This window comes from Oncorhynchus kisutch, unplaced genomic scaffold (genome assembly GCF_002021735.2).
Source record: "Oncorhynchus kisutch isolate 150728-3 unplaced genomic scaffold, Okis_V2 scaffold635, whole genome shotgun sequence".
Taxonomy (NCBI): domain Eukaryota; kingdom Metazoa; phylum Chordata; class Actinopteri; order Salmoniformes; family Salmonidae; genus Oncorhynchus; species Oncorhynchus kisutch.
This window is the reverse complement of record NW_022262580.1, coordinates 593,629-620,708: the sequence shown is the minus strand read 5'-3', so window position 1 is coordinate 620,708 and position 27,080 is coordinate 593,629. Positions and strand designations below refer to the sequence as shown.

At 46.4% G+C, this 27,080-nt stretch overlaps 1 protein-coding gene across 1 annotated transcript; it reads left to right on the top strand.

Moving 5' to 3' along the window:
• The first annotated feature begins 208 nt into the window (after positions 1–208).
• LOC116360851 (phospholysine phosphohistidine inorganic pyrophosphate phosphatase-like) lies at positions 209–23,514 on the top strand. Its single transcript, XM_031815820.1, has 7 exons — positions 209–382; positions 3,630–3,817; positions 4,160–4,313; positions 9,211–9,274; positions 9,569–9,661; positions 9,923–10,014; positions 22,464–23,514. The coding sequence occupies exons 1-7, from the start codon at positions 252–254 to the stop codon at positions 22,558–22,560; spliced, it is 819 nt and encodes a 272-aa protein (XP_031671680.1). The 5' UTR covers positions 209–251; the 3' UTR covers positions 22,561–23,514.
• Positions 23,515–27,080: the final 3,566 nt, after the last annotated feature.

The following is a 27,080-nucleotide window of genomic DNA, read 5'->3' as shown; positions in this document are numbered from 1 at the left end:
GGTGCAGGAACAGATAGGATCAAGGTAGTGGAATTGGGTAGTGGGGTTTTAAGGAGTGTAGCTGATGTTGTCTAGGGCGCTATTTTAATTTATCAGAGGAACAGGAATAATGAAGAGAATTTAATGTAGGTAGGCTGTGACTGGCCTCCCACTCCAGTACAGTAGGTGGCGGTGTACGCACCTAAACGTTGGATGCGATCCAGAATAAGAAGAAGACGAATCAGCTCTTTTTACTGTGTCACTTTTTCGACATGGCAGCTACCAGCTGGGAAGACTCCGTCAAAAGTCTGAAAGGTGTGATTTTAGACATGTGCGGCGTGTTATATGATGCTGGAGAAGACGGCGGCACACCAATTCCAGGCTCCGTAGAAGCGGTTAAAAGGTGAGGAGGTTAGATAAGCTACTAGGTAGACGTAAAGCTATGCCCAATGGCATTCAGAGGACGGATACTTTTTCGGGACAGTGGGTCCGGTGGAAACATATTATTAGCGAGACTCCTTCAGATAGAAATGTTGCGTGTTCTAAATATGCAAATAATAATAATTTATTACTGGGGCAAATCTATTACCGATCGGCAGCCAGCAGCGAAGCGGCCGTGTGGTTGTTCTGGTTTGAGATTGAACTCATCAGTTCCTAGTCAACTCTCGTGTTTTCACTCCTTTTCGGTATGGTCGACACCTGTTGGAAAGCTTGCATTCATAGTCTTTAGACGTGTGGCGTTTTTATATGACTGTCTCCATAGGTAGAAGCAGTGAGAAAATTGAGGTTTATACATCAGCAACGATGGTACTACAACGATTAGCCATCAGAATCGTTCATATTGTAATGTAGTAGCAGAACACACATGGTATACTGCAGAAACAGGAAGCTCTATTACATCTCTACAACAGCTATATGACACAACACATGACATACTGCAGAAACAGGAAGCTCTATTACATCTCTACAACAGCTATATGACACAACACATGACATACTGCAGAAACAGGAAGCTCTATTACATCTCTACAACAGCTATATGACACAACACATGACATACTGCAGAAACAAGAAGCTCTATCTAAATGTAATGTGTAAACGTGCAGATCAGTTGAATGTCCTTTCGGGACGAGACATGCAGAGGTTCATTGTATCCTAATGATTGGATTTGTTTCTATTTCTCTTCTGGGTTTTTTGGGGGGTTCAGAATAAAGTAGAAAATGTGGTTTCACTGTATCTGTTCTGCAGTCTAACCAAGGTTATAATATCAAACTCCTATTAGTAAAGGATCTGTTCTGTAGTCTAACCAAGGTTATAATGTTAACCTCCTATTAGAACAGAAAACTCACCTAGACTTACTACCAGCAGGTGCGTTGAGAAATAGTATCCGTGATTGAAAACAGAAGAACTACAACCCAATGGTAATCAAACCTCATCCCCTGGATAACTTTATATAAGGAAGTGTTTGGTGAATGAGAATTAGTGAGTGGTGATTGAGAATTAGTGAGTGGTGATTGAGAATTAGTGAGTGGTGAATGAGAATTAGTGAGTGGTGAATGAGAATTAGTGAGTGGTGATTGAGAATTAGTGAGTGGTGAATGAGAATTAGTGAGTGGTGATTGAGAATTAGTGAGTGGTGAATGAGAATTAGTGAGTGGTGATTGAGAATTAGTGAGTGGTGAATGAGAATTAGTGAGTGGTGATTGAGAATTAGTGAGTGGTGAATGAGAATTAGTGAGTGGTGATTGAGAATTAGTGAGTGGTGAATGAGAATTAGTGAGTGGTGATTGAGAATTAGTGAGTGGTGATTGAGAATTAGTGAGTGGTGATTGAGAATTAGTGTTTGGTGAATGAGAATTAGTGAGTGGTGAATGAGAATTAGTGAGTGGTGAATGAGAATTAGTGAGTGGTGAATGAGAATTAGTGAGTGGTGAATGAGAATTGGTGAATGAGAATTAGTGAGTGGTGAATGAGAATTAGTGAGTGGTGAATGAGAATTAGTGTTTGGTGAATGAGAATTAGTGAGTGGTGAATGAGAATTAGTGAGTGGTGAATGAGAATTAGTGAGTGGTGAATGAGAATTAGTGAGTGGTGAATGAGAATTAGTGAGTGTTGAATGAGGTGATCAAAATGTCTTGATTAAATCCCATAACGCAAAAAACAACATTTTAAAATAATGAATGTACACTCGACTTGTCTTTTCATACTATCACTGAGGGACATTTCATACAATCACTGAGGGACATTTCATACTATCACTGAGGGACATTTCATACTATCACTGAGGGACATTTCATACTATCACTGAGGGACATTTCATACTATCACTGAGGGACATTTCATACTATCACTGAGGGACATTTCCCGACTACACTGATGGACATTTCCCGACTACACTGAGGGACATTTCCCGACTACGTTGAGGAACACTGCCTGACTACATTGAGGGACATTTCCTGACTACATTGAGGGACATTTCATACTATCACTGAGGGACACTTCATACTATCACTGAGGGACATTTCATACTATCACTGAGGGACATTTCATACTATCACTGAGGGACATTTCATACTATCACTGAGGGACATTTCATACTATCACTGAGGGACATTTCATACTATCACTGAGGGACATTTCATACTATCACTGAGGGACATTTCCCGACTACATTGAGGGACATTTCATACTATCACTGAGGGACATTTCCCGACTATCACTGGGGGACATTTCCTGACTACACTGAGGGACATTTCATACTATCACTGAGGGACATTTCCCGACTATCACTGGGGGACATTTCCTGACTACACTGAGGGACATTTCATACTATCACTGAGGGACATTTCATACTATCACTGAGGGACATTTCCCGACTACACTGAGGGACATTTCCCGACTATCACTGAGGGACATTTCCCGACTACACTGATGGACATTTCCCGACTACACTGAGGGACATTTCCCGACTACGTTGAGGAACACTGCCTGACTACATTGAGGGACATTTCCTGACTACATTGAGGGACATTTCCTGACTACATTGAGGAACACTTCCTGACTACATTGAGGGACATTCCCTGACTACATTGAGGGACATTTCCTGACTACATTGAGGGACATTTCCTGACTACATTGAGGGACATTTCCTGACTACATTGAGGAACACTTCCTGACTACATTGAGGGACACTTCCTGACTACATTGAGGAACACTTCCTGACTACATTGAGGGACATTCCCTGACTACATTGAGGGACATTTCCTGACTACATTGAGGGACATTTCCTGACTACATTGAGGGACATTTCCTGACTACATTGAGGAACACTTCCTGACTACATTGAGGGACACTTCCTGACTACATTGAGGGACACTTCCTGACTACATTGAGGGACACTTCCTGACTACATTGAGGGACACTTCCTGACTACATTGAGGGACATTTCCTGACTACATTGAGGGACATTTCCTGACTACATTGAGGAACATTTCCTGATTATGACTTGAGATTTGCGGTCGTCTCACCTAGCTAATTTATGATGAATACACTTTACTGTAAATCGCTCTGGATAACAACATCTGCCCAAATGACTCGAATGTTTAAATGCAAAAAATGGATTATGTCCCAAAAAAGCTTCCTCCGTACAGGTTAAAGGCCTCGGACCTGCAGGTGCGCTTCTGTACCAACGAGACCCAGGCCACACGGGAGGTGTTTGTAGCCAAGCTGCAGAGGATGGGTTTTGATATCTGTGTGTCTGAGGTGTTCTCTCCAGCCCCGGCTGCCGTGGCTGTCCTGAAGGAGAGGGGGCTACGACCCCACCTGCTGGTCTACGACGGTATTGATTGATGTTAATTATATATTTTTTTAAATGTAACTTTTTATTTATTTAACTAGGCAAGACAGTTTTAAGAACTAATTCTTATTTACAATGACGGGACAAAACCAGTCCCTTTTCCCCGGGATAAATCACTGAGAGATCCTAAAGAAGTTGCTGAACTGATATGGTAATGCTCAATGTCTGTGTTTTTATGTCTGTTCTCCTTTTAATGTAAACCAGATCACCCAAAACAATTTTCCATTCTGTGTTACTTAATGGACAATAGTTTTTTTTTTTTTTAAATGTGTCTATTTCTATACAAAGTGATCATGTATACCGTGCTTGTTTGGTTCGTTGCAGGTGTTGTCCCTGAGTTTGACAGTGTTGAAAAGGCCAACCCAAACTGTGTTGTCATAGGAGACGCAGCAGAGAAGTTCTCCTACCAGAACCTCAACGATGCCTTCAGAGTTCTCATAGGGCTGGAGAACCCAGTACTGTTCTCTCTGGGCAGAGGGTAGGTGTGATGTCTCTCTCTCTCTCTCTCTCTCTCTCTCTCTCTCTCTCTCTCTCTCTCTCTCTCTCTCTCTCTCACACTCTCTGTCTCTCTCTCACACTCTGTCTCTCTCTCACACTCTCTGTCTCTCTCTCTCTCTCTCTCTCTCTCTCTCTCTCTCTCTCTCTCTCTCTCTCCTTATTCTTGGATAATAATGTTATTATCGTGTAGTAACAACCCAGTAATAAAGGCCTGATTTATTCAGAAGGATATTCCTTCAGCTCTACTTTAACCCTGAGGTCCACTGGGTGATCTTTATAGGAAGTTACCTACAGCTCTACTTTAACCCTGAGGTCCACTGTGTGATCTTTACAGGAAGTTACCTACAGCTCTACTTTAACCCTGAGGTCCACTGTGTGATCTTTATAAAATCAAATCAAATCAAATTTTATTTGTCACATACACATGGTTAGCAGATGTTAATGCGAGTGTAGCGAAATGCTTGTGCTTCTAGTTCCGACAATGCAGTAATAACCAACAAGTAATCTAACTAACAATTCCAAAAAAACTACTGTCTTATACACAGTGTAAGGGGATAAAGAATATGTACATAAGGATATATGAATGAGTGATGGTACAGAGCAGCATAGGCAAGATACAGTAGATGGTATCGAGTACAGTATATACATATGAGATGAGTATGTAAACCAAGTGGCGTAGTTAAAGTGGCTAGTGATACATGTATTACATAAGGATGCAGTCGATGATATAGAGTACAGTATCTACGTATGCATATGAGATGAATAATGTAGGGTAAGTAACATTATATAAGGTAGCATTGTTTAAAGTGGCTAGTGATATATTTACATCATTTCCCATCAATTCCCATGATTAAAGTGGCTGGAGTAGAGTCAGTGTCATTGACAGTGTGTTGGCAGTAGCCACTCAATGTTAGTGGTGGCTGTTTAACAGTCTGATGGCCTTGAGATAGAAGCTGTTTTTCAGTCTCTCGGTCCCAGCTTTGATGCACCTGTACTGACCTCGCCTTCTGGATGACAGCGGGGTGAACAGGCAGTGGCTCGGGTGGTTGATGTCCTTGATGATCTTTATGGCCTTCCTGTAGCCCTGGAGGGCAGGTAGTTTGCCCCCGGTGATGCGTTGTGCAGACCTCACTACCCTCTGGAGAGCCTTACGGTTGAGGGCGGTGCAGTTGCCATACCAGGCGGTGATACAGCCCGCCAGGATGCTCTCGATTGTGCATCTGTAGAAGTTTGTGATTGCTTTTGGTGACAAGCCAAATTTCTTCAGCCTCCTGAGGTTGAAGAGGCGCTGCTGCACCTTCCTCACGATGCTGTCTGTGTGAGTGGACCAATTCAGTTTGTCTGTGATGTGTATGCCGAGGAACTTAAAACTTGCTACCCTCTCCACTACTGTTCCATCGATGTGGATAGGGGGGTGTTCCCTCTGCTGTTTCCTGAAGTCCACAATCATCTCCTTAGTTTTGTTGACGTTGAGTGTGAGGTTATTTTCCTGACACCACACTCCGAGGGCCCTCACCTCCTCCCTGTAGGCCGTCTCGTCGTTATTGGTAATCAAGCCTACCACTGTTGTGTCGTCCGCAAACTTGATGATTGAGTTGGAGGCGTGCATGGCCACGTAGTCATGAGTGAACAGGGAGTACAGGAGAGGGCTCAGAACGCACCCTTGTGGGGCCCCAGTGTTGAGGATCAGCGGGGAGGAGATGTTGTTGCCTACCCTCACCACCTGGGGGCGGCCCGTCAGGAAGTCCAGTACCCAGTTGCACAGGGCGGGGTCGAGACCCAGGGTCTCGAGCTTGATGACGAGCTTGGAGGGTACTATGGTGTTGAATGCCGAGCTGTAGTCGATGAACAGCATTCTCACATAGGTATTCCTCTTGTCCAGATGGGTTAGGGCAGTGTGCAGTGTGGTTGAGATTGCATCGTCTGTGGACCTATTTGGGCGGTAAGCAAATTGGAGTGGGTCAAGGGTGTCTGGTAGGGTGGAGGTGATATGGTCCTTGACTAGTCTCTCAAAGCACTTCATGATGACGGATGTGAGTGCTACGGGGCGGTAGTCGTTTAGCTCAGTTACCTTAGCTTTCTTGGGAACAGGAACAATGGTGGCCCTCTTGAAGCATGTGGGAACAGCAGACTGGTATAGGGATTGATTGAATATGTCCGTAAACACACCGGCCAGCTCGTCTGCGCATGCTCTGAGGGCGCGGCTGGGGATGCCGTCTGGGCCTGCAGCCTTGCGAGGGTTAACACGTCTAAATGTCTTACTCACTTCGGCTGCAGTGAAGGAGAGACCGCATGTTTTCGTTGCAGGCCGTGTCGGTGGCACTGTATTGTCCTCAAAGCGGGCAAAAAAGTTATTTAGTCTGCCTGGGAGCAAGACATCCTGGTCCGTGACTGGGCTGGGTTTCTTCCTGTAGTCCGTGATTGACTGTAGACCCTGCCACATGCCTCTTGTGTCTGAGCCGTTGAATTGAGATTCTACTTTGTCTCTGTACTGGCGCTTAGCTTGTTTGATAGCCTTGCGGAGGGAATAGCTGCACTGTTTGTATTCAGTCATGTCACCAGACACTTTGCCCTGATTAAAAGCAGTGGTTCGTGCCTTCAGTTCCACACGAATGCTGCCATCAATCCACGGTTTCTGGTTAGGGAATGTTTTAATCGTTGCTATGGGAACGACATCTTCAACGCACGTTCTAATGAACTCGCACACCGAATCAGCGTATTCGTCAATGTTGTTATCTGACGCAATACGAAACATCTCCCAGTCCACGTGATGGAAGCAGTCTTGGAGTGTGGAGTCAGCTTGGTCGGACCAGCGTTGGACAGACCTCAGCGTGGGAGCTTCTTGTTTTAGTTTCTGTCTGTAGGCAGGGATCAACAAAATGGAGTCGTGGTCAGCTTTTCCGAAAGGGGGGCGGGGCAGGGCCTTATATGCGTTATAGGAAGTTACCTACAGCTCTACTTTAACCCCGAGGTCCACTGTGTGATCTTTATAGGAAGTTACCTACAGCTCTACTTTATCCCCGAGGTCCACTGTGTGATCTTTATAGGAAGTTACCTACAGCTCTACTTTAACCCCGAGGTCCACTGTGTGATCTTTATAGGAAGTGACCTCTACTTTAACCCTGAGGTCCACTGTGTGATCTTTATAGGAAGTGACCTCTACTTTAACCCCGAGGTCCACTGTGTGATCTTTATAGGAAGTGACCTCTACTTTAACCCTGAGGTCCACTGTGTGATCTTTATAGGAAGTGACCTACAGCTCTACTTTAACCCTGAGGTCCACTGTGTGATCTTTATAGGAAGTGACCTCTACTTTAACCCTGAGGTCCACTGTGTGATCTTTATAGGAAGTGACCTCTACTTTAACCCTGAGGTCCACTGTGTGATCTTTATAGGAAGTGACCTACAGCTCTACTTTAACCCTGAGGTCCACTGTGTGATCTTTATAGGAAGTGACCTCTACTTTAACCCTGAGGTCCACTGTGTGATCTTTATAGGAAGTGACCTCTACTTTAACCCTGAGGTCCACTGTGTGATCTTTATAGGAAGTGACCTACAGCTCTACTTTAACCCTGAGGTCCACTGTGTGATCTTTATAGGAAGTGACCTCTACTTTAACCCTGAGGTCCACTGTGTGATCTTTATAGGAAGTGACCTCTACTTTAACCCTGAGGTCCACTGTGTGATCTTTATAGGAGGTTACCTCTACTTTAACCCTGAGGTCCACTGTGTGATCTTTATAGGAAGTGACCTCTACTTTAACCCTGAGGTCCACTGTGTGATCTTTACAGGAAGTTACCTACAGCTCTACTTTAACCCTGAGGTCCACTGTGTGATCTTTATAGGAAGTGGCCTCTACTTTAACCCCGAGGTCCACTGTGTGATCTTTATAGGAAGTGACCTACAGCTCTACTTTAACCCTGAGGTCCACTGTGTGATCTTTATAGGAAGTGACCTCTACTTTAACCCTGAGGTCCACTGTGTGATCTTTATAGGAAGTGACCTCTACTTTAACCCTGAGGTCCACTGTGTGATCTTTATAGGAAGTGACCTCTACTTTAACCCTGAGGTCCACTGTGTGATCTTTATAGGAAGTGACCTCTACTTTAACCCCGAGGTCCACTGTGTGATCTTTATAGGAAGTGACCTCTACTTTAACCCTGAGGTCCACTGTGTGATCTTTATAGGAAGTGACCTACAGCTCTACTTTAACCCTGAGGTCCACTGTGTGATCTTTATAGGAAGTGACCTCTACTTTAACCCTGAGGTCCACTGTGTGATCTTTATAGGAAGTGACCTCTACTTTAACCCTGAGGTCTACTGTGTGATCTTTATAGGAGGTTACCCCTACTTTAACCCTGAGGTCCACTGTGTGATCTTTATAGGAAGTGACCTCTACTTTAACCCTGAGGTCCACTGTGTGATCTTTACAGGAAGTTACCTACAGCTCTACTTTAACCCTGAGGTCCACTGTGTGATCTTTATAGGAAGTGGCCTCTACTTTAACCCCGAGGTCCACTGTGTGATCTTTATAGGAAGTGACCTACAGCTCTACTTTAACCCTGAGGTCCACTGTGTGATCTTTATAGGAAGTGACCTCTACTTTAACCCTGAGGTCCACTGTGTGATCTTTATAGGAAGTGACCTCTACTTTAACCCTGAGGTCCACTGTGTGATCTTTATAGGAAGTGACCTCTACTTTAACCCTGAGGTCCACTGTGTGATCTTTATAGGAAGTGACCTCTACTTTAACCCTGAGGTCCACTGTGTGATCTTTATAGGAAGTGACCTCTACTTTAACCCTGAGGTCCACTGTGTGATCTTTACAGGAAGTGACCTCTACTTTAACCCTGAGGTCCACTGTGTGATCTTTACAGGAAGTACTACAAAGAGGATGAAGGCCTGAACCTGGATGTTGGGGTTTACATGAAGGCATTGGAGGTGGGTGATATTACACTACATACACAGTAGGTGAGTTTAAAGAAAAATATATATTGAATTTTTTGCATTTTACAATTATTAACATTCAAAACAAAAATGAAAAGATATTAGAAAACAATATGACAAAGTGACAGTAACAGATGAGCGTATAAAATAAATATTTATATATAGAACTCACCTACTTTTAAAAACATTTTATTTTTTTAAGTCAAAGCACGTTGATATCTCCCCCAGACCTTTGTGGGAACTTCATCATCTCTGTTTGTCAACGGTCATTGTGTTTCTCTCCATCAGTATGCCTGTGATGTAGAAGCTGAGGTCATCGGGAAGCCAGACCCCATGTTCTTTCAGAAAGTTCTAGATGACATGGGGATTCAGTCACACCAGGTAGATTTTACCCCAAAAAAATGTCCAGCACCTACATTCATTTAATAAGGATTCTGAGCCATCCTCCTGCTCTCTTTCTGTCTCTCTATCTCCTTTCTCTTTCCTTTCTGTCTCTCTCTCCTTTCTGTCTCTCTCTCCTTTCTCTCTCTTTCCTTTGTCTCTCTCTCTCCTTTCTTTCTCTCTCCTTTCTCTCTCTCTCCTTTCTCTCTCTCTCTCCTTTCTCTCTCTCTCTCCTTTCTCTCCTTTCTCTCTGTCTGTCAGATTCTGATGATTGGTGACGATCTGGTGAATGATGTGGGCGGGGCCCAACACTGTGGAATGAAGGGTGTCCAAGTGAGGACAGGAAAATACAGGTAGGTGTTTGTTTATGTATGTTGACGTCCGTATGTTTGGCTTCACATCATTGAAATGAATGCAGGCAGAAACCAACTGTCCCATCAACGACCACAAGGGGGCGGTCTAACACAACACCTCAATCTAAGGACTAAAAATACTATTTTCGATGGAGAGTCCCGATTTGAGAACTTCTTGGTCCAAGGCTTATTACTCTGTGTCTGTGAAACGGACCATTTAGAGTTGAGTTTATTTCATTAAGAATATGCAGAAAATATCTTCATGTTATCCAAATGTTAAATGCGACAATTTTTTAATTTTTAAAATTTATTTTGTACCTTTTATTTAACCAGGCAAGTCAGTTAAGAACAAATTCTTATTTTCAATGACGGCCTAGGAACAGTGGGTTAACTGCCTGTTCAATGACAGATTTATTTGTACCTTGTCAGCTCGGGGGTTTGAACTTGCAACCTTCCGGTTACTTTTATTTCACCTTTATTTAACCAGGTAGGCCAGTTGAGAACACCTTTATTTAACCAGGTAGGCTAGTTGAGAACACCTTTATTTAACCAGGTAGGCTAGTTGAGAACACCTTTATTTCACCAGGTAGGCTAGTTGAGAACACCTTTATTTAACCAGGTAGGCTAGTTGAGAACACCTTTATTTAATCAGGTAGGCTAGCTGAGAACACCTTTATTTAACCAGGTAGGCTAGTTGAGAACACCTTTATTTAACCAGGTAGGCTAGTTGAGAACACCTTTATTTAACCAGGTAGGCTAGTTGAGAACAAGTTCTCATTTACAACTGCGACCTGGCCAAGATAAAGCATAGCAGTGTGAACAGACAACACAGAGTTACACATGGAGTAAACAATAAACAAGTCAATAACACAGTAGAAAAAAAGAGAGTCTATATACATTGTGTGCAAAAGGCATGAGGAGGTAGGCGAATAATTACAATTTAGCAGATTAACACTGGAGTGATGAATGATCAGATGGTCATGTACAGGTAGAGATATTGGTGTGCAAAAGAGCAGAAAAGTAAATAAATAAAAACAGTATGGGGATGAGGTAGGTGAGAAAGGGTGGGCTATTTACCAATAGACTATGTACAGCTGCAGCGATCGGTTAGCTGCTCAGATAGCTGATGTTTGAAGTTGGTGAGGGAGATAAAAGTCTCCAACTTCAGCGATTTTTGCAATTCGTTCCAGTCACAGGCAGCAGAGTACTGGAACGAAAGGCGGCCAAATGAGGTGTTGGCTTTAGGGATGATCAGTGAGATACACCTGCTGGAGCGCGTGCTACGGATGGGTGTTGCCATCGTGACCAGTGAGCTGAGATAAGGCGGAGCTTTACCTAGCATAGACTTGTAGATGACCTGGAGCCAGTGGGTCTGGCGACGAATATGTAGCGAGGGCCAGCCGACTAGAGCATACAAGTCGCAGTGGTGGGTGGTATAAGGTGCTTTAGTGACAAAACGGATGGCACTGTGATAGACTGCATCCAGTTTGCTGAGTAGAGTGTTGGAAGCCATTTTGTAGATGACATCGCCGAAGTCGAGGATCGGTAGGATAGTCAGTTTTACTAGGGTAAGCTTGGCGGCGTGAGTGAAGGAGGCTTTGTTGCGGAATAGAAAGCCGACTCTAGATTTGATTTTCGATTGGAGATGTTTGATATGAGTCTGGAAGGAGAGTTTACAGTCTAGCCAGACACCTAGGTACTTATAGATGTCCACATATTCAAGGTCGGAACCATCCAGAGTGGTGATGCTGGACGGGCGTGCGGGTGCAGGCAGCGAACGGTTGAAAAGCATGCATTTGGTTTTACTAGCGTTTAAGAGCAGTTGGAGGCCACGGAAGGAGAGTTGTATGGCATTGAAGCTCGTTTGGAGGTTAGATGGCACCGTGTCCAAGGACGGGCCAGAAGTATACAGAATGGTGTCGTCTGCGTAGAGGTCGATCAGTATTAGTCTGTAGTCTGAATAGTGAAGACATCAAAACTATGAAATAACATTCTTGTTTCTGCCATTTTGAGCCTGTAACCGAACCCATAAATGCTGATGCTCCAGATACTCAACTAGTCTAAAGAAGGCCAGTTTTATTGCTTCTTTAAATCAGTACAACAGTTTTCAGCTGTGCTAATAGAATCGCAAAAGGGTTTTCTAATGATCAATTAGCCTTTTAAAATGATAAACTTTGCTTAGCTAACACAACGTGTCATTGGGAACACAGGAGTGATGGTTGCTGATAATGGGCCTCTGTACGTCTATGTAGATATTCCATTAAAAATCAACCGTTTCCAGCTACAATAGTCATTTACAACATTAACAATGTCTACACTGTATTTATGATCAATTTGATGTTATTTTAATGGACAAAATTGCTTTTCTTTCAAAAACAAGGACATTTCTAAGTGACCTCAAACTTTTGAACGGTGGTGTACACACACACACACACACACACACACACACACACACAGTGACAAATTGGCACTGATCTGAGCGAAAGGGGGCCGTGTGTGTGTGTGTGTGTGTGTCATGTAACTGATGTGCAGATGGCTGTTCAGTCTCACACAAACACTATCTGCTACTTTCACATTGTGAGTGCGAGACGTGAGATTTAGCCTCGTTTTAGCCTTGCATGACCCCGTAAACTCTGTGGAGAGCAGGGAACCGCCATAAACCACAGCGAGATGTGGGAATACACAGCTGGCTGTCTCCAAGGTTACGGTCCAAATGGAACCCTGTTACCTTTCGTAGTTCAAAAGTAGTAGTGCACTATGAAGGGGATAGGGTGTCATTTGGGACTAGACCAAGTCAACCAGGCGCTGCTCTGTCAATGCTCTGTCTCAGGCCTCCTGTGTAGTTCCCACCAGGCCTTCCAATATGGCTGCTATAACATCCTAAATCTGTTACCCAGACCTTCCAATATGGCTGCTATAACCTCCTAAATCTGTTAACCAGACCTTCCAATATGGCTGCTATAACATCCTAAATCTGTTAACCAGACCTTCCAATATGGCTGCTATAACATCCTAAATCTGTTAACCAGACCTTCCAATATGGCTGCTATAACATCCTAAATCTGTTAACCAGACCTTCCAATATGGCTGCATCCTAAATCTGTTAACCAGTGTAAACCCACACACAAACCCCCCTTAACAGATACACGGCTCATAGTAGAGATGGAGGTTCTTGCAACCAATTCTTCATTTGACGTGTGTGTGTGTGTGTGTGTGTGTTCAGCTCAGTGTGGCTCTAGGCTTTGGGCCCGTCATCTAGACGGTAAAGTTTCCGTGGAACCATCCCCTCTAGGTAAATCTCCCGAACTTCAGGCTACAAATAGTTCTGCAATTTCATATGGGCCTGAAGAACACACACACACACAACTCACAATCTATTATAGACACATACACACACACAAACTCACCACATATCACGCACAGTACTGTTACAGATTGAGAAACCCTTTGTTACTCTGAGATAAATATCTATTGACCTGACAAATAAGGCATTTTATAGAAAGGTTCAATAATATATGGTTCAGTCTTAACCCAGAGGCTGCAGGTAGCCTAGTGGTTAGAGTGGAGGGGCGGTAGGTAGCCTAGTGGTTCAGTCTTAACCCAGAGGCTGCAGGTAGCCTAGTGGTTAGAGTGGAGTGGCTGTAGGTAACCTAGTGGTTAGAGTGGAGTGGTGGCAGGTAGCCTAGTGGTTAGAGTGGAGTGGCTGCAGGTAGCCTAGTGGTTAGAGTGGAGTGGCGGTAGGTAGCCTAGTGGTTAGAGTGTAGAGGCTGCAGGTAGCCTAGTGGTTAGAGTGGAGTGGCTGCAGGTAGCCTAGTGGTTAGAGTGTAGAGGTGGCAGGGTAGCCTAGTGGTTAGAGTGTAGAGGCTGTAGGTAGCCTAGTGGTTAGAGTGTAGAGGCGGCAGGTAGCCTAGTGGTTAGAGTGGAGTGGCTGTAGGTAGCCTAGTGGTTAGAGTGGAGTGGCGGTAGGTAGCCTAGTGGTTAGAGTGGAGTGGCGGTAGGTAGCCTAGTGGTTAGAGTGGAGTGGCGGTAGGTAGCCTAGTGGTTAGAGTGGAGTGGCGGTAGGTAGCCTAGTGGTTAGAGTGGAGGGGCTGCAGGTAGCCTAGTGGTTAGAGTGGAGGGGCTGTAGGTAGCCTAGTGGTTAGAGTGGAGGGGCTGTAGGTAGCCTAGTGGTTAGAGTGGAGTGGCGGTAGGTAGCCTAGTGGTTAGAGTGGAGTGGCGGCAGGTAGCCTAGTGGTTAGAGTGTAGAGGCGGCAGGTAGACTAGTGGTTAGAGTGGAGGGGCGGCAGGTAGCCTAGTGGTTAGAGTGGAGGGGCGGTAGGTAGCCTAGTGGTTAGAGTGGAGTGGCGGTAGGTAGCCTAGTGGTTAGAGTGGAGTGGCTGTAGGTAGCCTAGTGGTTAGAGTGGAGTGGCTGCAGGTAGCCTAGTGGTTAGAGTGGAGGGGCGGTAGGTAGCCTAGTGGTTAGAGTGGAGTGGCGGTAGGTAGCCTAGTGGTTAGAGTGGAGTGGCGGTAGGTAGCCTAGTGGTTAGAGTGGAGTGGCGGTAGGTAGCCTAGTGGTTAGAGTGTAGGGGCGGCAGGTAGCCTAGTGGTTAGAGTGGAGGGGCTGTAGGTAGCCTAGTGGTTAGAGTGTAGAGGTGGCAGGTAGCCTAGTGGTTAGAGTGGAGGGGCTGTAGGTAGCCTAGTGGTTAGAGTGGAGTGGCTGCAGGTAGCCTAGTGGTTAGAGTGGAGGGGCTGTAGGTAGCCTAGTGGTTAGAGTGGAGTGGCGGTAGGTAGCCTAGTGGTTAGAGTGGAGTGGCTGCAGGTAGCCTAGTGGTTAGAGTGGAGGGGCGGTAGGTAGCCTAGTGGTTAGAGTGGAGTGGCGGTAGGTAGCCTAGTGGTTAGAGTGGAGTGGCGGCAGGTAGCCTAGTGGTTAGAGTGGAGTGGCGGTAGGTAGTCTAGTGGTTAGAGTGTAGAGGCTGTAGGTAGCCTAGTGGTTAGAGTGTAGAGGCGGTAGGTAGCCTAGTGGTTAGAGTGGAGTGGCTGCAGGTAGCCTAGTGGTTAGAGTGGAGTGGCTGCAGGTAGCCTAGTGGTTAGAGTGGAGGGGCGGCAGGTAGCCTAGTGGTTAGAGTGTAGAGGCGGTAGGTAGCCTAGTGGTTAGAGTGTAGAGGCGGTAGGTAGCCTAGTGGTTAGAGTGTAGAGGCGGCAGGTAGCCTAGTGGTTAGAGTGGAGTGGCGGCAGGTAGCCTAGTGGTTAGAGTGGAGGGGCGGTAGGTAGCCTAGTGGTTAGAGTGTAGAGGCGGCAGGTAGCCTAGTGGTTAGAGTGTAGAGGTGGTAGGTAGCCTAGTGGTTAGAGTGGAGGGGCGGTAGGTAGACTAGTGGTTAGAGTGGAGGGGCGGTAGGTAGCCTAGTGGTTAGAGTGTAGAGGCGGCAGGTAGCCTAGTGGTTAGAGTGGAGGGGCGGCAGGTAGCCTAGTGGTTAGAGTGTAGAGGTGGCAGGGTAGCCTAGTGGTTAGAGTGGAGGGGCTGCAGGTAGCCTAGTGGTTAGAGTGTAGAGGCGGCAGGTAGCCTAGTGGTTAGAGTGTAGAGGTGGTAGGTAGCCTAGTGGTTAGAGTGTAGGGGCGACAGGTAGCCTAGTGGTTAGAGTGGAGGGGCGGTAGGTAGCCTAGTGGTTAGAGTGTAGAGGCGGCAGGTAGCCTAGTGGTTAGAGTGTAGAGGCGGCAGGTAGCCTAGTGGTTAGAGTGTAGAGGCGGCAGGTAGCCTAGTGGTTAGAGTGTAGAGGCGGCAGGTAGAGTGGAGGGGCGGTAGGTAGCCTAGTGGTTAGAGTGTAGAGGTGGTAGGTAGCCTAGTGGTTAGAGTGTAGAGGCGGCAGGTAGCCTAGTGGTTAGAGTGGAGGGGCGGTAGGTAGCCTAGTGGTTAGAGTGTAGAGGCGGCAGGTAGCCTAGTGGTTAGAGTGTAGGGGCTGTAGGTAGCCTAGTGGTTAGAGTGGAGGGGCGGTAGGTAGCCTAGTGGTTAGAGTGGAGGGGCGGTAGGTAACCTAGCGGTTAGAGTGGAAGGGCTGTAGGTAGCCTAGTGGTTAGAGTGTAGAGGCGGCAGGTAGCCTAGTGGTTAGAGTGGAGGGGCGGCAGGTAGCCTAGTGGTTAGAGTGGAGGGGCGGTAGGTAGCCTAGTGGTTAGAGTGTAGAGGCGGCAGGGTAGCCTAGTGGTTAGAGTGTAGAGGTGGCAGGTAACCTAGTGGTTAGAGTGGAGGGGCTGCAGGTAACCTAGTGGTTAGAGTGGAGGGGCTGCAGGTAGCCTAGTGGTTAGAGTGGAGGGGCTGCAGGTAGCCTAGTGGTTAGAGTGTAGGGGCGGTAGGTAGCCTAGTGGTTAGAGTGGAGGGGCGGTAGGTAGCCTAGTGGTTAGAGTGTAGAGGTGGCAGGTAACCTAGTGGTTAGAGTGTAGAGGCGGCAGGTAACCTAGTGGTTAGAGTGGAGGGGCTGCAGGTAACCTAGTGGTTAGAGTGGAGGGGCTGCAGGTAGCCTAGTGGTTAGAGTGGAGGGGCTGCAGGTAGCCTAGTGGTTAGAGTGTAGGGGCGGCAGGTAGCCTAGTGGTAAGAGTGTAGGGGCGGCAGGTAGCCTAGTGGTTAGAGCGTTGGGCCAGTGACCTGAAAGTAGTTAGTATATATACAGTAGTTAGTATATTCAGATAGCTAGGTGAGACAACCACATATCTTATCCAGAGATACTTAGTCAGTGGATTCGTCTTCAGATAGCAGTACCAGTCAGCAGTACCAGTCCATTACCTCAGCAGTACCAGTCCATTACCTCAGCAGTACCAGTCCATTACCTCAGCAGGAGCAGTCCATTACCTCAGCAGTACCAGTCCACTACCTCAGCAGTACCAGTCCACTACCTCAGCAGTACCAGTACTAGTCCATTACCTCAGCAGTACCAGTCCACTACCTCAGCAGTACCAGTCCACTACCTCAGCAGTACCAGTCCATTACCTCAGCAGTACCAGTACCAGTCCACTACCTCAGCAGTACCAGTACCAGTCCATTACCTCAGCAGTACCAGTCCATTACCTCAGCAGTACCAGTACCAGTCCATTACATCAGCACTACCAGTACCAGTCCATTACCTCAGCAATACCAGTACCAGTCCATTACCTCAGCAGTACCAGTCCATTACCTCAGCAGTACCAGTCCATTACCTCAGCAGTACCAGTCCATTACCTCAGCAGTACAGGTCCACTACCTCAGCAGTACCAGTCAGTCCATTACCTCAGCAGTACCAGTACCAGTCCATTACCTCAGCAGTACCAGTCCATTACATCAGCACTACCAGTCCATTACATCAGCACTACCAGTCCATTACCTCAGCACTACCAGTACCAGTCCATTACCTCAGCAGTACCAGTCCATTACCTCAGCAGTACCAGTCCACTACCTCAGCAGTACCAGTACCAGTCCATTACCTCAGCAGTACAGGTCCACTACCTCAGCAGTACCAGTCAGTCCATTACCTCAGCAGTACAGGTCCACTACCTCAGCAGTACCAGTCTGTCCACTACCTCAGCAGTACCAGTCCATTACCTCAGCAGTACCAGTCCATTACATCAGCACTACCAGTACCAGTCCATTACCTCAGCAGTACCAGTCCATTACCTCAGCAGTACCAGTACCAGTCCATTACCTCAGCAGTACAGGTCCACTACCTCAGCAGTACCAGTCAGTCCATTACCTCAGCAGTACCAGTCCACTACCTCAGCAGTACCAGTCCATTACCTCAGCAGTACCAGTACCAGTCCATTACATCGGCACTACCAGTACTAGTCCATTACCTCGGCAGTACCAGTACCAGTCCATTACCTCAGCAGTACCAGTCCATTACCTCAGCAGTACCAGTCCATTACATCGGCACTACCAGTACCAGTCCCTTACATCAGCACTACCAGTACCAGTCCCTTACATCAGCACTACCAGTACCAGTCCCTTACATCAGCACTACCAGTACCAGTCCCTTACATCAGCACTACCAGTACCAGTCCATTACCTCAGCAGTACCAGTACCAGTCCATTACCTCAGCACTACCAGTACCAGTCCCTTACATCAGCACTACCAGTACCAGTCCATTACCTCAGCAGTACCAGTACCAGTCCATTACATCAGCACTACCAGTACCAGTCCATTACCTCAGCAGTACCAGTACCAGTCCATTACATCAGCAGTACCAGTCCATTACCTCAGCAGTACCAGTCCATTACCTCAGCAGTACCAGTCTATTACCTCAGCAGAACCACTAACTGCTCTGTCATGAATACTTTCTGCTCATTGACCTGGCTACCCTTCATTATTCATGGCAGAGCAGATGACAAAGGCTGCTTAATGAACACACACACAAGCAGACAGGCACACACACACACACGCAGGACGGACAGACACACACACACAAGCAGACAGGCACACACACACACAGGACGGGCAGACAGGCATGCCTAACTAGGTGAGAGAAGACCAGGGCAGATTTTAAGAAGAGGTGACTGGAGGACAGACAGACTGAAGGTGTCATTGTCTCATCACCACCTCAGGTAACTGAACTGGTGGAAAGGTGAGGGACTGAGGTAGTAATCCTGTCACAGGAGACGTAACACCCTGTACACACACACACATAACACCCTGTACACACACCACCCCATTAGCTGACCAGCTCACATAACCCTCACATCTCTCAGTGCAGACCACCTGCGGTGTCAGAGGAAGGCCCTAAGAATTGTCAGACTCCAGCAACCCTAGTCATAGACTGTTTTCTCTGCTACCACACGGCAAGCGGTACTGGAGTACCCAGTCTAGGTCCAAGAGGAGTACCCAGTCTAGATCCAAGAGGAGTACCAAGTCTAGGTCCAAGAGGAGTACCAAGTCTAGGTCCAAGAGGAGTACCAAGTCTAGGTCCAAGAGGAGTACCCAGTCTAGGTCCAAGAGGAGTACCCAGTCTAGGTCCAAGAGGAGTACCCAGTCTAGGTCCAAGAGGAGTACCCAGTCTAGGTCCAAGAGGAGTACCCAGTCTAGGTCCAAGAGGAGTACCCAGTCTAGGTCCAAGAGGAGTACCCAGTCTAGGTCCAAGAGGAGTACCCAGTCTAGGTCCAAGAGGAGTACCAAGTCTAGGTCCAAGAGGAGTACCAAGTCTAGGTCCAAGAGGAGTACCAAGTCTAGGTCCAAGAGGAGTACCAAGTCTAGGTCCAAGAGGAGTACCAAGTCTAGGTCCAAGAGGAGTACCAAGTCTAGGTTCAAGAGGAGTACCCAGTCTAGGTCCAAGAGGAGTACCAAGTCTAGGTCCAAGAGGAGTACCCAGTCTAGGTCCAAGAGGAGTACCAAGTCTAGGTCCAAGAGGAGTACCAAGTCTAGGTCCAAGAGGAGTACCAAGTCTAGGTCCAAGAGGCTTCTAAACAGCTTCTACAGCTTCTACCCCCAAGCCAGGAGACTCCCGAACAGCGAATCAAAGGGCTACCCAGACCCCTCTTTTACACTGCTGCTACTCTCTGTTTATTATCTATGCATAGTCACTTTACCTCTACCTACATGTACAAATTACCTCGACTAACCGGTGCCCCCGCACATTGACTCTGTACCGGTACCCCCTGTATATAGCCTCCACATTGACTCTGTACCGGTACCCCCTGTATATAGCCTCCACATTGACTCTGTACCGGTACACCCTGTATATAGCCTGCAGATTGACTCTGTACCGTAATACCCTGTATATAGCCTCCACATTGACTCTGTACCGTAATACCCTGTATATAGCCTCCACATTGACTCTGTACCGGTACCCCCTGTATATAGCCTCCACATTGACTCTGTACCGTAATACCCTGTATATAGCCTCCACATTGACTCTGTACCGGTACCCCCTGTATATAGCCTCCACATTGACTCTGTACCGGTACCCCCTGTATATAGCCTCCACATAGACTCTGTACCGGTACCCCCTGTATATAGCCTCCACATTGACTCTGTACCGGTACCCCCTGTATATAGCCTCCACATTGACTCTGTACCGGTACCCCCTGTATATAGCCTCCACACTAACTCTGTACCGGTACCCCCTGTATATAGCCTCCACATTGACTCTGTACCGGTACCCCCTGTATATAGCCTCCACATTGACTCTGTACCGGTACCCTCTGTATATAGCCTCCACATTGACTCTGTACCGGTACCCCCTGTATATAGCCTCCACATTGACTCTGTACCGGTACCCCCTGTATATAGCCTCCACATTGACTCTGTACCGGTACCCCCTGTATATAGCCTCCACATTGACTCTGTACCGGTACCTCCTGTATATAGCCTCCACATTGACTCAGTACCGGTACCTCCTGTATATAGCCTCCACATTGACTCTGTACCGGTACCCCCTGTATATAGCCTCCACATTGACTCAGTACCGGTACCCCCTGTATATAGCCTCCACACTGACTCTGTACCGGTACCCCCTGTATATAGCCTCCACACTGACTCTGTACCGGTACCCCCTGTATATAGCCTCCACATTGACTCTGTACCGGTACCCCCTGTATAAAGCCTCCACATTGACTATGTACCAGTACCCCCCTGTATATAGCCTCCACATTGACTCTGTACCGGTACCCCCTGTATAAAGCCTCCACATTGACTCTGTACCGGTACCCCCTGTATATAGCCTCCACACTGACTCTGTACCAGTACCCCCTGTATATAGCCTCCACATTGACTCTGTACCGGTACCCCCTGTATATAGCCTCCACATTGACTCTGTACCGGTACCTCCTGTATATAGCCTCCACATTGACTCTGTACCGGTACCCCCTGTATATAGCCTCCACATTGACTCTGTACCAGTACCCCCTGGAAATAGCCTCCACATTGACTCTGTACCGGTACCACCTGTATATAGCCTCCACATTGACTCTGTACCGTAACACCCTGTATATAGCCTCCACATTGACTCTGTACCAGTACCCCCTGTATAAAGCCTCCACATTGACTCTGTACCAGTACCCCCTGTATAAAGCCTCCACATTGACTCTGTACCGGTACCCCCTGTATATAGCCTCCACATTGACTCTGTACCAGTACCCCCTGTATATAGTCTCCACATTGACTCTGTACCGGTACCCCCTGTATATAGCCTCCACATTGACTCTGTACCGGTACCCCCTGTATATAGCCTCCACATTGACTCTGTACCGGTACCCCCTGTATATAGCCTCCACATTGACTCTGTACCGGTACCCCCTGTATATAGCCTCCACATTGACTCTGTACCGTAACACCCTGTATATAGCCTCCACATTGACTCTGTACCGGTACCCCCTGTATATAGCCTCCACATTGACTCTGTACCGGTACCCCCTGTATATAGCCTCCACATTGACTCTGTACCGGTACCCCCTGTATATAGCCTCCACATTGACTCTGTACCGGTACCCCCTGTATATAGCCTCCACATTGACTCTGTACCGTAACACCCTGTATATAGCCTCCACATTGACTCTGTACCGGTACCCCCTGTATATAGCCTCCACATTGACTCTGTACCGTAACACCCTGTATATAGCCTCCACATTGACTCTGTACCGGTACCCCCTGTATATAGCCTCCACATTGACTCTGTACCGTAACACCCTGTATATAGCCTCCACATTGACTCTGTACCGTAACACCCTGTATATAGCCTCCACATTGACTCTGTACCGTAACACCCTGTATATAGCCTCCACATTGATTCTGTACCGGTACCCCCCTGTATATAGCCTCCACATTGACTCTGTACCGGTACCCCCTGTATATAGCCTCCACATTGACTCTGTACCGTAACACCCTGTATATAGCCTCCACATTGACTCTGTACCGGTACACCCTGTATATAGCCTCCACATTGACTCTGTACCGGTACCCCCCTGTATATAGCCTCCACATTGACTCTGTACCGGTACACCCTGTATATAGCCTCCACATTGACTCTGTACCGGTACCCCCTGTATATAGCCTCCACATTGACTCTGTACCGGTACCCCCTGTATATAGCCTCCACATTGACTCTGTACCGGTACACCCTGTATATAGCCTCCTATTGTTATTTTACTGCTGATCTTTAATTATTTTTTACTTTTATTTTTTACTTAATACATTTTTCTTCTTAACTTCTTAAAGTACAGTAAGGTGTTTCACTGTAAGGTCTACACCTGTTGGTTAAGGGCTTGTACAGTAAGGTGTTTCACTGTAAGGTCTACTACACCTGTTGGTTAAGGGCTTGTACAGTACGCTGTTTCACTGTAAGATCTATATACCTGTTGTATTCTGCGCATGTGACAAATAAAATGTGATTTGATTTGTTGACAGACCGTTAACACAAGCCATGTATGGCCTCCTCAATATTCAATGCTGCACAACACTGCATTCAGGCTCTCTCTGTCTCTCTCTCTCGCTCTGTCTGTCTCTCTCTGTCTCTCTATGTAGGCCCAGTGATGAGAAGCACCCCACAGTAACAGCTGATGGCTATGTGGACAACCTTGCGGAGGCTGTGGAAACCATCCTGAAGCTCCGGGGCCAGTGAGGAGAGGACCAGGAAGAACCACCTTCACCACCACAATACACCACACACACACAGTGATTACTCTAGTACGATCTGACAACAGGGAGTAACCCACTAACATAGAGAGCCATGGAGAGATAGAAGAACACAGTCTTAGGGGAGATAGAGCCAAGATGGAGGACATAGAGCCATGTTAGAGCCAAGATGGAGGACATAGAGCCATGTTGGAGCCAAGATGGAGGACATAGAGCCATGTTGGAGCCAAGATGGAGGACATAGAGCCATGTTGGAGCCAAGATGGAGGACATAGAGCCATGTTGGAGCCAAGATGGAGGACATAGAGCCATGTTGGAGCCAAGATGGAGGACATAGAGCCATGTTGGAGCCAAGATGGAGGACATAGAGCCATGTTGGAGCCAAGACGGAGGACATAGAGCCATGTTGGAGCCAAGACGGAGGAGATAGAAGAACACAGTATTAGAGGAGATGGCTCCAACATGGCTCTAAGATGGAGGAGATAGAAGTTATTAACCTCATGGTCAGAGGGCAACTAGTTAGGTAAGTTAATAACCTCATGGTCAGAGGGCAGCTAGTTAATAACCTCATGGTCAGAGGGCAGCTAGTTAGGTAAGTTAATAACCTCATGGTCAGAGGGCAGCTAGTTAGGTAAGTTAATAACCTCATGGTCAGAGGGCAACTAGTTAGGTAAGTTAATAACCTCATGGTCAGAGGGCAACTAGTTAGGTAAGTTAATGACCTCATGTTTACCTGAAGGTGCCTAAAGCCAGTAGCCTCTTTACACACTGAGGACGGACTGGATGGAGATGGACTGGGTCTAGTGGACTGGACTGGGTCTAGTAGTGGGCTGTGTCCATGTGATAGTACTGTGGATTTAGCTGACTAAGTTAATGTTTTGGATTAAAAAAATATATACTTATTTTCCACCATAATTTGCAAATAAATGCATAAAAAATCCTACAATGTGATTTTCTGGATTTTCTTTCTCATTTTTGTCTGTCATAGTTGAAGTGTACCTATGATGAAAATTACAGGCCTCTCTCATCTTTTTAAGTGGGAGAACTTGCACAATTGGTGGCTGACTAAATACCTGTTTGCCCCACTGTATCACTCCAGTGTTAATCTGTTAAATTGTAATTACCTCGTTACTATGACCTATTTATTGCCTTACCTCCTCATGCCATTTGCACACACTGTACATAGACTACATTTGTCTTCTATTGTATTGTGTTATTGACCGTACGCTTGTTTATTCCATGTGTCGAACTGCTATGCTTAATCTTGGCCAGGTCGCAGTTGTAAATGAGAACTTGTTCTCAACTGGCCTACCTGGTTAAATAAAGGTGTTCTCAACTGGGCCTACCTGGTTAAATAAAGGTGTTCTCAACTAGTCTACCTGGTTAAATAAAGGTGTTCTCAACTAGTCTACCTGGTTAAATAAAGGTGTTCTCAACTAGTCTACCTGGTTAAATAAAGGTGAAATAAAATTGTAAAAATAAAAACTCCCAAGAGATGTGGAGAACATAGTCTTTTCTTTAGTCATTTTGTTCTGCCACATCTTGGTAATCATTGTCATCAGACTGTTTTTAAAGGCTCAAGGCCCTAGTGTGTGTGTGTGTGTCCCAACGCACAGCTACAACTCAGGGCCGAGGCTGAGTTCATATCCCAGCAGTCTTTGTTAGAATACAACAAGCCATTGGAAGTGGGAGGAGTTTGTAGTTGAGATGATCAACATTGGAAGTGGGAGGAGTTTGTAGTTGAGATGATCAACATTGGAAGTGGGAGGAGTCCGTTGAGATGATCAACACGAAGTGGGAGGAGTCAGTAGTTCTCTGCCAGTGGCTGTTGGCATCTTTGCAGAGCTCCATCTGTCGGAGGCCTGACCACTTTGCGGGGCCAAATCCAACTTATATAACAAGAAGAGCCACAGACAAAGAACTACCAGCGCTCCGGTAGTCCTACGACTCCAACTCGCCCTGCTGTCCCGAGTACTTAGTTTACACACAACGTACCTCTTCTATTGTGTATGCAGACAAACTGATCCTCATTACACCAACAAGCTCTAGGATCCAAATTCACCATGTGTCTGCCTTTGACGTTCATAACACCATGGATCCCCCCCCCCCCCCCCTCCCTCCCTCCCCTCTTACGATGTGGAGCCCTGAACGATATGTGACCACTTGGTTACGGTGGAGTCCTTTCAGGGCCACGATTCATAGGGACCTCCCCCCTCTTACGATGTGGAGCCCTGAACGATATGTGACCACTTGGTTACGGTGGAGTCCTTTCAGGGCCACGATTCATAGGGACCCCCCCCCCCCTCTTACGATGTGGAGCCCTGAACGATATATGACCACCTGGTTACGGTGGAGTCCTTTCAGGGCCACGATTCATAGGGACCCCCCCCCCCCCTCTTACGATGTGGAGCCCTGAACGATATGTGACCACCTGGTTACGGTGGAGTCCTTTCAGGGCCACGATTCATAGGGACCTCCCCCCCCCTCTTACGATGTGGAGCCCTGAACGATATGTGACCACCTGGTTACGGTGGAGTCCTTTCAGGGCCACGATTCATAGGGACGCTCTAAATAAAGTAACCCTAATAATTATCCCAAATAGTCCTACTCATTTACTATTATAACTTCTTACAAAGGTGTTTGTTTAGTCAAGTTAGATCAAAGCTGAATTAATGTCTCGCTAACATCCCATAATGATTCATTAGTATATGATTAAGTAGCCTATTTGACAGTAGTAGTGTAGCATACAGTAGTAGCGTAGCATACAGTAGTAGCGTAGCATACAGTAGTAACGTAGCATACAGTAGTGTAGCATACAGTAGTAACGTAGCATACAGTAGTAACGTAGCATACAGCAGTAACGTAGCATACAGTAGTAGCGTAGCATACAGTAGTAGCGTAGCATACAGTAGTAGCGTAGCATACAGTAGTAGTGTAGCATACAGTAGTAACGTAGCATACAGTAGTAACGTAGCATACAGTAGTAGCGTAGCATAGAGTAGTAACGTAGCATACAGTAGTAACGTAGCATACAGTAGTAACGTAGCATACAGTAGTAGTGTAGCATACAGTAGTAACGTAGCATACAGTAGTAGTGTAGCATACAGTAGTAACGTAGCATACAGTAGTAACGTAGCATACAGTAGTAACGTAGCATACAGTAGTAGTGTAGCATACAGTAGTAACGTAGCATACAGTAGTAGTGTAGCATACAGTAGTAACGTAGCATACAGTAGTAACGTAGCATACAGTAGTAACGTAGCATACAGTAGTAACGTAGCATACAGTAGTAGTGTAGCATACAGTAGTAACGTAGCATACAGTAGTAACGTAGCATACAGTAGTAACGTAGCATACAGTAGTAACGTAGCATACAGTAGTAGTGTAGCATACAGTAGTAGTGTAGCATACAGTAGTAACGTAGCATACAGTAGTAGTGTAGCATACAGGAGTAACGTAGCATACAGTAGTAGAGTAGCATACAGTAGTAACGTAGCATACAGTAGTAGTGTAGCATACAGTAGTAACGTAGCATACAGTAGTAACGTAGCATACAGTAGTAACGTAGCATACAGTAGTAACGTAGCATACAGTAGTAGTGTAGCATACAGTAGTAACGTAACATACAGTAGTAGTGTAGCATACAGTAGTAACGTAACATACAGTAGTGTAGCATACAGTAGTAACATTACACACCTGGCATCACACACCTGGCATCACACACCTGGCTTTACTCACCTGGCTTTACACACCTGGCATCACACACCTGGCTTTACTCACCTGGCATCACACACCTGGCTTTACACACCTGGCTTTACACACCTGGCTTTACACACCTGACATTACACACCTGACATTACACACCTGGCTTTACACACCTGGCATTACTCACCTGGCATTACACACCTGACTTTACACACCTGACTTTACACACCTGACTTTACACACCTGACTTTACACACCTGACTTTACACACCTGACATTACACACCTGACATTACACACCTGGCTTTACACACCTGGCATCACACACCTGGCTTTACACACCTGACATTACACACCTGACATTACACACCTGGCATCACACACCTGGCTATCAGGATGCAAAGAGAAACCAGACTTCCCCCAATAAAAAAAATGACCAACAAAAATGATGTACAGTACCAGTCAGAAGATTGGACACATGGATGTTGTGTTGTAGATATGTGCTAGTAGAGTAGTGGTCTGAGGGAACACAATGTGTTGTGTCTGAGGGAACACAATGTGTTGTAGATATGTGGTAGTAGAGTAGTGTCTGAGGGAACACAATGTGTTGTAGATATGTGGTAGTAGAGTAGTGGGCTGAGGGAACACAATGTGTTGTAGACATGTGGTAGTAGAGTAGTGGGCTGAGGGAACACAATGTGTTGTAGACATGTGGTAGTAGAGTAGTGTCTGAGGGAACACAATGTGTTGTAGATATGTGGTAGTAGAGTAGTGGTCTGAGGGAACACAATGTGTTGTAGAT